The following is a 15,872-nucleotide window of genomic DNA, read 5'->3' as shown; positions in this document are numbered from 1 at the left end:
TTGATTAATCACTATCCTGCTTAAAGCGCTTGACGTAAAAAGCTAATTTTTGGAAAACAGATTGACTTTAGGGTGTAGAGGTTCCATAAGAAGAGATTTTTCAAAACTCGAATTCTAAGGGGGTAAAACCACCCCTCAAATATTAGAATATTTTTTGTAGTAGTTTAGGCTTTCGCGGCCATCGTTTGAAGAATTTTGGTTTTTCGGGTTATTAGGCCGTCGTCGGTTAGAATTGCTTCCTAACGTTTCGCTAGCACGAGTGGCTAGCATCTTCAGAGGTGTGTTTGCTCCGATTGCTCACACTAGACTGATGCCTCCGCGTCGGCGTAGCGCGTATTTATGCGTCGGCGGAGGGGCGTGGCTTGTTCGGGTGGTAGTTCTTCCGGAACTGGTCTACTTCTCTGTGCTGCTACTTTGGTCCTAGATATAGCTGGATGCCAAATTCTGTTAAGGTAGAAAGTTTCTTCCTTCCTGTTGAAATTATTTGGATGTTTGAATTTCAACAGCTTCCTGACCAGACGAGGATGATATCCAGATGTTGTGGCAATGACTTGGGTGTCTTCGAATTGGATTTTGTGGTCACCATCTCTTAGAGCATGTTCTGCTACGGCTGACTTCTCTGTTTGCCCTAATCTGCAGTTTCTCTTGTGTTCCGTAAGTCTCGTTCCTACTGAGCGTTTGGTAGTTCCAATATATACGCTACCGCAGGAACAAGGTATACGGTAGATCCCTGCAGAGGATAATGGTTCTCTTTTGTCTTTTGCTGGTCTTAAGCAGTCCCTTATTTTTCGGGTAGGTTTGTATATGGTTTGATGTTATGCTTCTTGAGAACTTTACCAATCCTATCGGTGACCTGGGAAACATATGGAAGGAAGGCCTTATTAATGATGTTTTCCTGTTCATTGGCGTCAGGTCTCCTCTGCCTAGGTGCCAGCGCCGCCTTTATTTCTCTGTCATTATAGCCATTGGCAAGAAAGGCTTTATTTAAATGACTTAGTTCCTCTTGGATGTGTTCATTAGCACAGATACGTCTTGCCCTATTTGCTAATGTTCCGATAATCCCCTGTTTTTGGCTTGGATGGTGATTTGATAGTTTGTGTAAGTACCGGTCTGTATGAGTGGGTTTTCGATACACGGTGTGATCCAAAAGGTCGCCATTTCTCTTGACAAGCACATCGAGGAAGGCCAGTTGGTTGTTTACTTCGGTTTCCATGGTAAATTTTATGCTCGGGCTACAAACCTACCCGAAAAATAAGGGACTGCTTAAGACCAGCAAAAGACAAAAGAGAACCATTATCCTCTGCAGGGATCTACCGTATACCTTGTTCCTGCGGTAGCGTATATATTGGAACTACCAAACGCTCAGTAGGAACGAGACTTACGGAACACAAGAGAAACTGCAGATTAGGGCAAACAGAGAAGTCAGCCGTAGCAGAACATGCTCTAAGAGATGGTGACCACAAAATCCAATTCGAAGACACCCAAGTCATTGCCACAACATCTGGATATCATCCTCGTCTGGTCAGGGAAGCTGTTGAAATTCACAAACATCCAAATAATTTCAACAGGAAGGAAGAAACTTTCTACCTTAACAGAATTTGGCATCCAGCTATATCTAGGACCAAAGTAGCAGCACAGAGAAGTAGACCAGTTCCGGAAGAACTACCACCCGAACAAGCCACGCCCCCTCCGCCGACGCATAAATACGCGCTACGCCGACGCGGAGGCATCAGTCTAGTGTGAGCAATCGGAGCAAACACACCTCTGAAGATGCTAGCCACTCGTGCTAGCGAAACGTTAGGAAGCAATTCTAACCGACGACGGCCTAATAACCCGAAAAACCAAAATTCTTCAAACGATGGCCGCGAAAGCCTAAACTACTACATTAAACGGCTCTACGGGGAGGAGCTATTCAGATTGTACCAACGCCTGGACAAGACACGGAAGCGAAAAGCTCACTTGCTATCATCGCTTGCTTTTCTGTGCCGCTGCCGAGACCAAAACGTAATACCAGGATTTCTCAAAATGAAGAGGGTATTCTCATCTACTCAGGCAAATCGCCTTTACACCAGGATGGAGAAAAATTTTCTTCGTGAGAGGATTCATACATCTAGACGAGACTTAGCAAAGGTAGACAGGGAATTGATCGACCTATTTTATATCCTTACCGCCAACATGCAACCTGTAGACTGGGACAAGATTGACGGAATAACATACCAAAATATGCAAAATGAATTGGAAAGAACATCAGCTCGCCAGAAGATCAAATATGAAAAACTGCAACCAAAAACCAAGCCGGAATATAGGATATCTCTTGAACCTGCTCGAACCGTGGTGAATCTCACAGATAAGACCCTTACGACATCAGAAGTAACATTATTAGCGAAGGGAGGAAACTTTGCCATAACACCGAAAGTGGTTCCAGTGGAAGACATTATTGCCGGAACAGAAGCTGCCATACGTAACCTTCCTAACAGTATCGCAGACGAAATCCGATTTGAAACGGTCAACATATTGAGAACTGCTAAGGCTCCAAAAAGTAATCTGTCTAGGGAAGAACATCAGGCTCTAAAATCGCTGAATGCTGACAAGGACATTCTGGTCTTACCGGCAGACAAGGGGAATGCTACGGTAGTAATGAAGTCTGAGGATTATAGGTCCAAAATCGAGGATCTACTGGAGCCCCAGACTTATAAGTTACTGAAGAAGGATCCTACTGCCTTAATTGTCAGAAACACCAACAGACTCATCAAGGCCTCCTCACTCCCGGAACATCTGAAATCAAAATTAATTAACTCGGAAGCTCAACCACCACGCCTTTATGGACTACCAAAAATTCATAAAGCTAGTGTCCCACTTAGACCGATAGTGAGTGCTCCAGGATCGCCTACTTACAACTTAGCTAAATACTTGACTACGATCCTACAACCGAAAGTCGGCAACACAAACTCTTATGTGAAGGACTCAACGCATTTCGTCCAAAAGCTAAAAGATATAAAACTGGAACCATCTGACATCATGGTAAGCTTCGATGTGGTATCTCTATTCACGAGAGTACCCCTAGGCGAGTCAATGGATCTAATCAAGGAATCATTCCCACCTGACATCGCGGAGCTCTTCCGAGTGTGTCTGACTGGTAGCTATTTCTTATGGAACGGCAATTACTACGAACAAACAGAAGGTGTCGCAATGGGTAGCCCAATCAGCCCAATAATTGCTAATTTCTTTATGGAGAGATTTGAAGAAAAAGCGCTAGAGTCATCCGTTCTGAAGCCCGCTGTATGGTTTCGTTATGTGGACGATACATTTGTGGTTTGGAAACATGGACGTGACAGCCTAGATGACTTCCTTCATCACCTTAATTCGCAGAGCCCGAGCATAAAATTTACCATGGAAACCGAAGTAAACAACCAACTGGCCTTCCTCGATGTGCTTGTCAAGAGAAATGGCGACCTTTTGGATCACACCGTGTATCGAAAACCCACTCATACAGACCGGTACTTACACAAACTATCAAATCACCATCCAAGCCAAAAACAGGGGATTATCGGAACATTAGCAAATAGGGCAAGACGTATCTGTGCTAATGAACACATCCAAGAGGAACTAAGTCATTTAAATAAAGCCTTTCTTGCCAATGGCTATAATGACAGAGAAATAAAGGCGGCGCTGGCACCTAGGCAGAGGAGACCTGACGCCAATGAACAGGAAAACATCATTAATAAGGCCTTCCTTCCATATGTTTCCCAGGTCACCGATAGGATTGGTAAAGTTCTCAAGAAGCATAACATCAAAACCATATACAAACCTACCCGAAAAATAAGGGACTGCTTAAGACCAGCAAAAGACAAAAGAGAACCATTATCCTCTGCAGGGATCTACCGTTACCTTGTTCCTGCGGTAGCGTATATATTGGAACTACCAAACGCTCAGTAGGAACGAGACTTACGGAACACAAGAGAAACTGCAGATTAGGGCAAACAGAGAAGTCAGCCGTAGCAGAACATGCTCTAAGAGATGGTGACCACAAAATCCAATTCGAAGACACCCAAGTCATTGCCACAACATCTGGATATCATCCTCGTCTGGTCAGGGAAGCTGTTGAAATTCACAAACATCCAAATAATTTCAACAGGAAGGAAGAAACTTTCTACCTTAACAGAATTTGGCATCCAGCTATATCTAGGACCAAAGTAGCAGCACAGAGAAGTAGACCAGTTCCGGAAGAACTACCACCCGAACAAGCCACGCCCCCTCCGCCGACGCATAAATACGCGCTACGCCGACGCGGAGGCATCAGTCTAGTGTGAGCAATCGGAGCAAACACACCTCTGAAGATGCTAGCCACTCGTGCTAGCGAAACGTTAGGAAGCAATTCTAACCGACGACGGCCTAATAACCCGAAAAACCAAAATTCTTCAGAATATTTTTTGTTTAAAAACCGGTGAGTTTTTCGGAAAAACTCTTAAACACGTATATTTTATTTTGTTGTTTTACATATTTTAAAATTTTTTAAAAATTTATACAGGGTGTTTCATAAAATATGATCATTCAGTAATCACGATTCTGCTTAAACTGCTTGACGTTTAAAGCTGATTTTTGCCAAACGGATTGACTCTGGGGTGTAGAGGTTCGATAAGGAGGGGTTTCTCGAATCTCGTATTCCAAGAGGGTGAAAATGCCACTCAAACATTACAATATTTGTTATTTAAAAAACAGTTAGTCTTTCGGGAAAACGCTTGGACACGCATAATTTATTTTGTTTGTTTTTTTGCGTGCTGTAGATTAAGTTCGCGTAATAGCTTGGCTATTTTACAGCCAGAAAATGCAACAAAAAACTAAGGCTATTTAAGTACCTTTTTATATCTCTTTTGTTATTGCAGTTATTTTTTTCAAATCTACTCCTAAGGAGATGAAATGGGGTGAAAATGAAGAAAAAGAAAATTTATTAATCACTTTTTATTTCGATTTACTATAAGTGTTTTTTTTTTCTAGTTTTTTTTTTAAACTATTATGCTAAGTTATTGCGATGAAAACTTTTTAATATTTTAGGAATTCACTTTGAATAAATTATTTCAAATTTGAAGCATATTTTATTCATCTTAAAAACTAATAATTGCCTGGTTGCTGTTCTCCGTGACGAGCAAGCCCGAGGCAATTTTTTTATTACTGCTTTTAATTATAAAAGTTATGACACACTCTGTCCGAAGAAATTTGTCGACAGCAGTCTTCAATTAGCCGGTTGCCGGATTTATTGCCCGGAGGAAAATTTGCAAAAATTTACAATTTAGAATTTCAGTTTTCCGGCTATCGAACGGAACAAAGAAACTTTCGCAACGTTTTAATTGGATATCGTCAGTTTAAGAATGCCGCTTGGGAAATAAGTACTCAGTTCCGGATTATTTTCAAAAAGTTTGTTTCAAATTTTAAAATTAAATACCTATTTCGTTTTTTTTTAAATATAGATATTATGATATATGTAGGTTAAAAAAAATCGATTTTGGCCTTTTTGATGAGGTAAACGCAATTTTATTAATCATAATTAATAAAAATAAAAATAATAAATTATTTGTTTAATATAGTTAATTATCATATTTTATAACACTGATGCTCAGTCCTACCTACAGCAAATTAAAAAAATAGCATTTAAGATAATTTCAAATGAGATATTTTTTAAAAGTTTAAACGTCCTGTAACTTTTTTTCATATTTTTTTGATGAGGAATCAATGAGTACTTATTTAACACGATTAGACTTGGATTAAGGCAAATTAATAACATTGCGTTTAGCTCATCAAGGAGACCAAAACCGACAAAATATCAAGAGGCAACTTTTAATCGGCATTAAACGGTCTATACAGTTACGCTAACAAGAGAAAGAAAAGTCAGTGGCGCAAATCTTTTTTGCGCCAATTTAAAAAAATTGGCGCCAGGAGGCACGTAGGTATAGCCGCCCATACTGAAATATGTTAATAAAAAGTTGGTAGGTAGTTCTTTTAGTTTCAAAGTAAAGGCATTTTTCCAATTTTTTTTATCTCAAAAACTGCGACTTTAACTGATTTTGATGATATTACAAATTTTGTTGCAAATATTATTCCTAATCTTAAATTGAAAACCGCGTTTCGCTAGCTACTGTAATTTTGGAGTTATTTTGGACGGACGGACGGACGGACGGACGGACGGACGGACGGACGGACGGACGGACGGACGGACGGACGGACGGACGGACGGACGGACGGACGGACAGACAGACAGACCGACCGACCGACAGACAGACAGACAGACAGACAGACAGACAGACAGACAGACAGACAGACAGACAGACAGACAGACAGACAGACAGACAGACAGACAGACAGACAGACAGACAGACAGACAGACAGACAGACAGACAGACAGACAGACAGACAGACAGACAGACAGACAGACAGACAGACAGATAGACAGATAGACAGACAGACAGACAGACAGACAGACAGACAGACAGACAGACAGACAGACAGACAGACAGACAGACAGACAGACAGACAGACAGACAGACAGATAAATGTAATTCTGTTAAAAATTGTTGATACATTTTTGAAGTGAAACTTCTTAAGGCGCGATGGGAGTAAAAATTCAAAGCCTTGAAGTGACATGACCTTGGCCATACTTTGACGCACAAGCTAGCGAGAAAAAAAAGTGGTAAGGGTCCCGCAAACACCAAAAAACCTTTGATTTAAAGCTAAGAAAATCATTATAATAAACTTGATACTGTACCTGATGGTGTACCAATATTCTCTGGCTGTGTGCTAGAAAGTAAATTGTCATGAATATTATCATCGATAGGTTTGTAGCTTCTGAATAGCGGTCTAGGTAAAACATTTAGCTTATTTGCTAGCTCAGAATTAGAATTATTAACATTAAGCAACTCGCATTTCCATTTTTATTTCAATAGCTATGTTTGATATCTACGGATGAAAATCAAATTTCTCATCTCATTTTAATTAAGACAAGTTCCCGATATTCAGTGTTTTTAATAACAAACAAATGCCGAAAATGTTATTAATGAAATAAAGCAGCATTCTGTTGTTTAATCAGACAATAAAATATTTCAACTGAACTGTTTCATGCCGAGAATAAAAATCTTACCGCCATAAATTTCGGGCTTCTTGATTCCGAAAGAAACAACAAGCGACTTATTGCTTTAATTTCGTTTAATGCCCTTGTTACAATGTTTCGAGGGCCATAAAATATTTTGCCAACGGGGTGCGTATTCGGCGGTAATATAAAAAAGAGTTAAATTGGCTGTTTCAAAGAAATAATGACTTAAATTATTAATTGTGACATTAATTGGTGTCGGAGAGGATTTTTTTAAAGACAAATATATATTGGATGTCCCATTTTAATAGTGACATTTAAATAATTTGTCATTAAATAAAGGCAGCTTTATTTTTTGATCAAAATGTCAAAACTCTGTTTTTTGAATTTTAGAATAGGTACCAATATAACTGATTTTATTGACGGCTATCATTAATTATATACTCGCTTACCATAAATTATAAATTTTGGCATTAGTTTCCGAGAAACCATTTTTATTATTTTTTTTAAATAAATTTTACAGGGAGGGACATGAAAATAAAAATGTCGTTATTTTTTTATTATTATCTATGAAATAATAAAAAATAACGAAAAAAGTCGAGAATATAAATAAAATAGAAGCTTTTGAAATCTGGTACTACCGGAGAATCCTTAAGATTTCTTGGACCAAACATACAAGCAACGAAGAAGTTCTTGCGGACAGCTAAACAAAGATCGGAAACTGTTAAGCACCATCAAGGCCAGAAAGGTTAGCTACTTCGGACACATAATGCATGGCACAAAATATTATATTCCTCGTTTGATCATTCAAGGAAAAGTCGAAGGTAGAAGATGGGTAGGTCGAAAGAAACTGTCCTGGCTCAGAAATATACGGAACTGGACCGGTCTGGGGGTGGAGAAGATGTTTCATGCAGCAGAAGATAGAGAACTCTTCCACGAAATATTGATGGAAATCGCCAATGCCTGAAGACAGGCACGGCACCGCAAGACAGGATAAAATAGGCCAATTAAATTAGAGGGTTCACTTGGAAAAAAGTGTTGGAAAGCTAATTATGGTCTTGATTTATTCAGTTGACATGAAAGATAAGTATCCTAATTTTGCACTCCCTGGAGAACCAAGGGATGGTAAAATTCTTGGACTTTTTTCAGATTTTCTCTTATACTTACGAAACGTTGTGCTCTAGCCACTATTTTAATATTACAAAAATTAAAGACCATTAAATTCTGCGTATAATGAGTATCAACTCGTTCAATTCGTACTATGGAAGAAATCGAAAGATGAAAAATGGTGACATTTACCTATTTAGCTAATAAACGCATTAAAATGACATTCAAACATTCGTTACGAGGAAATGATCATTCTAAATAATAAACCATACAATAAAAGTTACAGAGCATCAAACTAGCATTTTACATCAAGTAATACATGCCGAGAAAATAAATATTCTCACGTTCCGTCGTCCAACAATTCTGCGTAAAATGAGTACCAATTCGTATAATTCGATTCAGAAGTATAGATAAAATTGATGCTTAAAAATAATTATTTTTACCAGTTTTGTCACTTCAAAAGAGCATTTCTTATCCAACTACCTTAATAAGAAACGTCTAATTAGCATGCTCCGTGAACAGCTAGATGATGAAGGATTTATTGTAAAAATAGCAGAGAAGAAGATGCTGACATTGTTACGACTGCAATTCACTAATCACAGAGTTATCATCAGTAATAATTGTTGGATAGGACACAGACCTATTAGTTCTACTCATAGCATTAGCACCTACCACTTCAAAAATTGCACTAATGAAGCCTGGGAAGGGTGCGAAGGAAAATAATTTGTGCTCTCCAATACCCAGTGCGTTTAAAATCAAACATTCTGTTCCTGCATGCTTTCAGTGGATGTGATACAACGCCATCATTGTATCAACAGGGAAAAATGAAGTTTGTCTTTGTACAGAAATCTTCTAAATAACTTTTTTGGAGAAATCATACATTTTTAAGCTATTCTTCCTCACCGTAACCCCAGTTCAAAATTTACAGAAATAAATCTCTTTCTTATCCAAAAAAACCCTTTATATTGCTACAATTTACTTTGGAGTCTTAATTATATCCAAGCTATCCCGAAAAACTCCATTCCCCACTTAAGGCCATTCAAATTATTACATCCAATAACATCAACAAAAGAGAAGCATTCCATTCCTCCAGGAGCGTTTAATAGTACTAAATAATACTCTCGCATTATTCTTTTCCAAAGAAATGCCTCGCAACTAAAACATTCGCTAATAACGTTAACAAATCGTCTCGGTAACAAACTGGATACGCTCAACCGCGGTCTCAAGGATAGACAGAGATAAATATAAAGGACTCCTCTTTTCCAGCAAGTGGAAATTATAAATATGGAGCCGGAAAAGATGTATTTTTAAAGCCCGCACTTTTTTACTTGTCGCCAGCATCTAATAGAATTAGATTTTAGGTTTCTAAACTAAGTTCGTGGATCTTGCAATATACAGGGTGGTCCGAACTGTATTTCGGAAACTTTGGCAGCATATTCTGCAGATAAAAATAAGTAAAAAGTTCGTATAAATGTATGTTCTAAATAGCTTAGTTTCGGAGATACAGGGTGAAGAAATTTCATTTTTATTTCGATTTTTTCCAAATAATTTATGAAGTAACATCAATATTTGAAAGAAAATTGGTGTCTGTGGTTACGACGTTTTTTTTTACGAAAAAAGGTCTCTTGGTAAAAATTGTTACTTGGTTAATTGTTGTTGAGATATTTGGAAATAAAATAAAAATTTCCCAAATTTTTTGTTCAGTCAACTAATATACAGGGTGTCCCAGAAATAAGTGCAAATATTTTAAGGGGTGGGAGATTTCGATGAAAGAAACATATTTTCTCTTTATTGTTTTTCAAATAAGTCCAAAATAACTGAGTTATTTTACTTTGATATTTTCCAAAAATATTGATTTTTTTCTAAAATTTTGAGAACCAGTGGATCTTTTCTGGATTTTCTTTCTTGTAAATTTAATCTAATACTTATGTTGCCATATTATCAAGAAATTATGTTTTTTAACTAAAAACTAAAAAAAAATTCAATTTTTTTTTCAAAAAACTCGAAAAAACTTCGATTTTTCAAAAAAAAAAAATTTCGCGAAAAAAAACTCATAGGCGTGTTTCTGGGGTTGAACTATACTACCAGTTAAAATATTTGCACTTATATCTGGGACACCCTGTATATACTGAGCGTGTTTATTTTTTGTCTATAATGATATGTATTGACTATTTCCATTCTCAATATCTTGAGAACGGTTGCTCGTAGCGATTGTTACCAAGAGACATTTTTTACGTAAAAAGTCACGGAAATGTATATTTTTTCACTCAGTATTTCCATACAGGTACGGACGAAAAGTTATTACTCTTCAAACCAGTTATAACACATGTAGGTGGCGCCCCCTACAAATAGGAGTTATATTGACATCAAAATCAAATTTCTCGTGTCAAAAAACTTCCAGACACCAATTTTCGTCCAAATATTGGCGTTACTTCAGAAATTATTTGAAAAAATCTAAATAAAAATGAAATTTCTACACCCTGTATCTCCAAAACTAAGCATTTTAGAACATACATTTATTACTTACTTACTTTTTTACTTATTTTTAGCTGCAGAATATGCTGCCGAAGTTTCTGGAATACAGTTCGGACCACCCTGTATAAAAGTAATAAATACAGAAATCGAAATTTTGAAAACACCAAGTAACTTTTTATTATATGAACTATACAGGCTAGTCCGAATTATATTCGGCAGCGTATTCTGCAGATAAAAATAAGTAAAAAAGTTCGTATAAATGTATTTCCTAAAATGCTTCGTTTCGGAGCTACAGATTTTTTCTAAATAATTTTTAAACTAACAGATATTTGGATGAAAATGGTTTCTGTTTTTTTTTGGACCTGAGAAATTCGATTTTGATCTTGGTATGACTCCCACGTGTAGGGGGCGCCAACTACATACTTTTTAACTGTTTTGAAAATTAATAACTTTATGTCCGTACCTGTATCATACTACCGAGTAGAAAAAATACATTTCCGCCGTTTTTTGCATAAAAAATGTCTCTAGGTAAAAAGCTCTACGAGTATATAGTTTTCAAGATAATATTTTGACAGCAATAGTATCAAAATTATTCTTTACGAAGTTTTGTATAAACTTCAATTTTTCTAACCTACGCTGATAACCTAATTAAGAATGTAAATCAGAGACAATAGGCTCAGACAGCGTAGCTGTTTGTTAGCGCTCGTTCGCCTCCTTCTCAGCTTACACATCGATGTGCTTCCGGAAAATGACAGTCCAAATAAGGCGCGAGCCGCCATTGTCAGTGCCACAGATCCGAACAAAAGATACGGGGTAATAATAATAATAGGCTTATTCATCGTAGCCGGAAAAAAATCATCTGTTTTGTTTTGGGGGCGTTATAAACAATCCGGCTGCTTAGCAGCGAACGGTGTTGCCAAGTTGAGGTCAGTTTCAGTAGAAGACAATCTTTTTTTAGTTCAAAAATTATACCTACATATGAAATGACCTTGCTTTCTCAAATGGTCTTTTATAAAGATTTAAATAGTTTCGTTTTGTATACAAATGGGCTAGTAATATTATCGTTTTTAGTACCTGTATATTTGTTGCTCTAAAAATAATCTAAAATGTCAATATTCCAAGGGTATACTGATATATCGAAATTATTGGTTATAAATGAGGTCTAAATTATAAGAAAATGCATTTTCTAACAAAACTTGAAGGAATAGGTAAAAAATGGTATAATACAATTTGATAGACAATTAAATTCTGCATCTGATTCTCTTAAAATATGCAGGGTGTTCCATTTAAATTAAATAAGTTATTGCCGTGTAAAGCTAGAAATTATTTAAAATACATTTTTAGACACTCTGTATGAGGTTTAGTATTTTTTTATTACTGCAACAGAATAACTGATCAATAAATAAACTTTAGCAAATACTTAGTATTAAAAACTTTGATACCCTTGGAGGAATGAAGCCTTAAAATTTTACTGCAATTTCACAAAATTGAAAATATTTCAAAAACGGTAAGGTTTAAGTGTGATAAACCTTAATCAAATTTACCTTTATTTTAATCGTAGAAACTAAAAATGTAATAATATATAGGGTGTTATATTTAAAAAATACAACTTTGATATTTTTTATTTATTTGGGACACCCTGTATCGAGTAAAAATATTTTTAGATTGTAGCTCTAATAGTCCTTCACCGAACCCAAAACTTATAATTTGTAAAAATCTAATCGTTTAGCTACAATACTCCGTTTCGTATGTAGTGAACAACACTGTATAAAACTTATTTTGTTTGATATAAAAACGGCCTCTTTAAAATTACGCTTTTTTCTGGTAAGGTTCCCTGTGAACAAACCGAGGTTTGAACCACTTTATGTTGTGCTGCTTGTATATTTTTATTTTCCAAAAATTCTAAATTTAAATGAATCTTTTAAGTAAACTATATTACAAATAAAAACATAAATACACACACATAGCGATGGCTGTTTTGGAAACAGAATTGAATGCTGTTTTAATCAAACCGTAATACTGCCGAAGCTTAAAATCTCATCTGGCAACCCCGACGGCATCTTCCATCTCTATTTCAGTTTATAATTCAGAAAGTGCTATAGAGTTAAACGAACTTTCCTATACAACAGTGACGGTTCGGTGACAGTCTATTTTACATTTTATTCCATATTCCACGGTCATTAAAATACACGTAGTGTAGTAATTGTTAGTCTCTTTTGGGTGTAAATTTGAATGTTAAAATGGATGCGGGCGGCGCGTCGCACCGTTGTTGGCAACGTTGATAAAAAGAAGAACAGAAAATATCAGTAGAGGAATAAAATGAAAAAAAAAAAGATAAACAAGAACAATGCGGGAATTCTTCTCGCTGTAGGTGTTTTAAAAATTGTGATAAAAAAGTTTTTTTCAAACGTCACAAAAGTATTAGTTTTTACGACGTGACTGACAATATAAAATAGCTCTTTATATAACAAGTTGCGAAATGAATGTGCTGTAAGCACGGGACGCAAAATTGTGGACAATTCGTCGAGTTTTTAAAACACTCTTTTCGCAACGAATTTCAAATTTGAAAAGTGTCATTTTTACTCCTAATAAAACAATACACATACTTACTTTAAATGTCTTTAGTTTAAAAATTCAGCGAAAGTTCAAAACTTTCGTAGAATTATACCATTTTAATTTTCATTCCAAATTTAACATGTTTAGATAAAAATAGCACAAATAGAAACATTGTGTCTTAAAGAAGTAACAAAGTAGATCTTAATTACAAAAAGTTCAAAAGATATTTCGCCATAAATACGAAATAATTGCGATGTACAAAGTAATTCCCGTATTTTCAAGTTTGTCACAACTTTTTTACTTTAACTAGTCTTTTTAACCCATTAGCAATTGTTTTATTTTATCGGAAACGACGACTGCATCTGAACTAATTGAATAAAAGTAGATTGGAAAGTTGTTGAACTGCAGAATCTGGTTAGCAAAGTTTAATGAGCAGTTTAAAAATCCCGGGAAACGCCGGTTTGCGGTCACATTCGACCCATTCATTTGCAAAATTAAATTCGAAAATTTCAAAAACCGCTTAAAATTAAGTAAGTAATATTCATTTGGAGCGTTCGTTCGAAAGTAGACTCTTAGTTTATTTCTGATTTACATTTTGTAAGCTCATTAGTCATTCGAAGAAAATTAAGCGTTTTATTTACTAAATTATATTGCAGAAAAGGACTGATTGAAAAAACAAAGCAATTATAAAAATATTTTGCTTTTATTCTTAGAGTGTCATACTCTATATAGAGCGTCGGCTACCTCTCGCATGTACTTGTGATATGTGTCATCAGTACAAGTGCACGGGACACAAGTACACGGGACCTACAGTTTATTGCCGAATCCGAACGGCACTATTTGAGAGGTTGTGCAAGGCAAATATACTCAAGGTGGTTTGCCATTGCCCTCCTTGAGGTGGCGGCTCGTTGGTCGCTCTATTTAGATAAATAAATATTTGTATTTAAATAAATAAAACGACCGTACTGGCTGGGGATTGAATCCAATACTTTCCGCTCCGCAGATCTATACACTAACGCTGGAGCAACGGCCGGCCACTTGCTCTTATTATTTATGCACAAATAATAATAAATAACGTTTTATTGTACAAAAAGCCAAAATAGCTTCATCGACAAAGCATTTGCAAAACAAAGAAAAGCACAAAAAATATACAAATAATAAAAAAAATATCATACAATTGCAGAACACAAAAAAGGTGTATCAATAAAATTTTACAATAGGAATATTGTAAATGGATATAATGATTTAAGAGTTGTAAGGGCTAATTTTTTTTTTTTTCAAGCGGTCAACTCAAACTTAAAAATAAAAACCATAAACCAAATTTAAAGGGCGTAAATGTTGTATAATAAAATACAACTAATAATATAAAATAAAAACAATACTAATAGATGGTACGTTACTAATGGTAATAGCGAACTTTGATCTGGGCGCTGCTAATGGACAAATGTTGTATAGCAACAAAAGTCTTGTATGACCTGGCTACCGAGATGACCTACCTGCAATTAAAGAGAAAAATGGTGTGAGCAACAATGTTACCAGTTATTATTAAAATGAGGTGAATTTAAAATTAAACAGGTACTTGATTAGTTTCTTAATATTCCAACATAAAATATACATGTTTAAAAACTATAATAATATGCCATAAAGGCATGTAGTCACACAAACTTCTCACATAGAGAATATAATGCACAAGTTAATAGGCCAAACTACGCTACGGGACTAACTACGCTACACGGGGTAGTCACAAAGAGTGTTCTCACACAGAGAATATGCCACACAGGCTAGTCGAAAAGACTGTTCTCACACAGAGAATATGCCACAGAGGCTAGTCACAAAGACTGTTCTCACACAGAGAATATGCCACACAGGCTAGTCACAAAGACAGTTCTCACACAGAGAATATGCCACACAGGCTAGTCACAAAGGCTGTTCTCACACAGAGAATATGTTGTGAGATGGTCTTTCGGGAATAGCAGATATTATGTGCTTGTGGATTAAGCAAACGGATTCAAAAATGATTAAAGAAGGAAGAGTCAGTATTTTGAAATTTTTAAAGAAATTCTGGCAGTGAGTTCTACTGTTCAGTCCCAATAAATATCGAACTGCTCTCTTTTGAAGTTTGAAAATACGATCAAATTTTGTTGCGCAGCAAGTATTCCAGAATGGAAGAGCAGAACGATGTGACTCAAAAAGGGCATAATAGGCTATTCTAGAGGTTGATAAGATATATATATATATATATATATATATATATATATATATATATATATATATATATATATATATATATATATATATATATATATATATATATATATATATATATATATGCTATATATATATATATATATATATATATATATATATATATATATATATATATATATATATATATATATATATATATATATATATAAGATATTTACTTATCATTTATCAATTTTGCGTTGGATGTAAATCATGATAGTAAGACTCATCAATTACTTATGGAGCAGTTGCTTGGTACACAAAACTAGAGCAACGTACAGCAAGTAACAACCTGTGCAAAATGCAGAGAGTGACATGCATCTGCATCACAGAAGCCATAAAAATCTGCAGCCTTAAAAGCGATCAACTCAGTAACCATCAATTCGAAGTTGATCAAAGAATGCCTAGA

The 15,872-nt window shown here is 35.7% G+C and overlaps 2 protein-coding genes across 2 annotated transcripts; one reads left to right on the top strand and one right to left on the bottom strand.

The window, feature by feature from the left end:
- Positions 1-302: 302 nt before the first annotated feature.
- LOC115882622 lies at positions 303-1,213 on the bottom strand. The gene is made up of 2 exons (XM_030900816.1): positions 838-1,213; positions 303-730 (listed from the first exon to the last, which is right to left on the bottom strand). The coding sequence occupies exons 1-2, from the start codon at positions 1,211-1,213 to the stop codon at positions 303-305; spliced, it is 804 nt and encodes a 267-aa protein (XP_030756676.1).
- An 812-nt stretch (positions 1,214-2,025) lies between these two features.
- Positions 2,026-4,310, top strand: LOC115882621. The gene is made up of 2 exons (XM_030900815.1): positions 2,026-3,905; positions 3,971-4,310. The coding sequence occupies exons 1-2, from the start codon at positions 2,026-2,028 to the stop codon at positions 4,308-4,310; spliced, it is 2,220 nt and encodes a 739-aa protein (XP_030756675.1).
- Positions 4,311-15,872: the final 11,562 nt, after the last annotated feature.

This window comes from Sitophilus oryzae, unplaced genomic scaffold (genome assembly GCF_002938485.1).
Source record: "Sitophilus oryzae breed Bouriz unplaced genomic scaffold, Soryzae_2.0 scaffold_178_pilon_pilon, whole genome shotgun sequence".
In the NCBI taxonomy this organism is placed as follows: Eukaryota; Metazoa; Arthropoda; class Insecta; order Coleoptera; family Curculionidae; genus Sitophilus; species Sitophilus oryzae.
Note: the sequence above shows the minus strand (reverse complement) of the source record. Positions and strands in the feature narration are given on the sequence as shown.

Excerpts from the sequence above, each read along its gene's own strand:
- LOC115882622 (XM_030900816.1), bottom strand. The coding sequence starts at position 1,213 with ATGGAAACCGAAGTAAACAACCAACTGGCCTTCCTCGATGTGCTTGTC. Across the intron at positions 731-837 it reads CCAGGTCACCGATAGGATTG|GGATCTACCGTATACCTTGT; the intron begins GTAAAGTTCTCA and ends TATCCTCTGCAG.
- LOC115882621 (XM_030900815.1), top strand. The coding sequence starts at position 2,026 with ATGAAGAGGGTATTCTCATCTACTCAGGCAAATCGCCTTTACACCAGG. Across the intron at positions 3,906-3,970 it reads TACCTTGTTCCTGCGGTAGC|ATTAGGGCAAACAGAGAAGT; the intron begins GTATATATTGGA and ends GAGAAACTGCAG.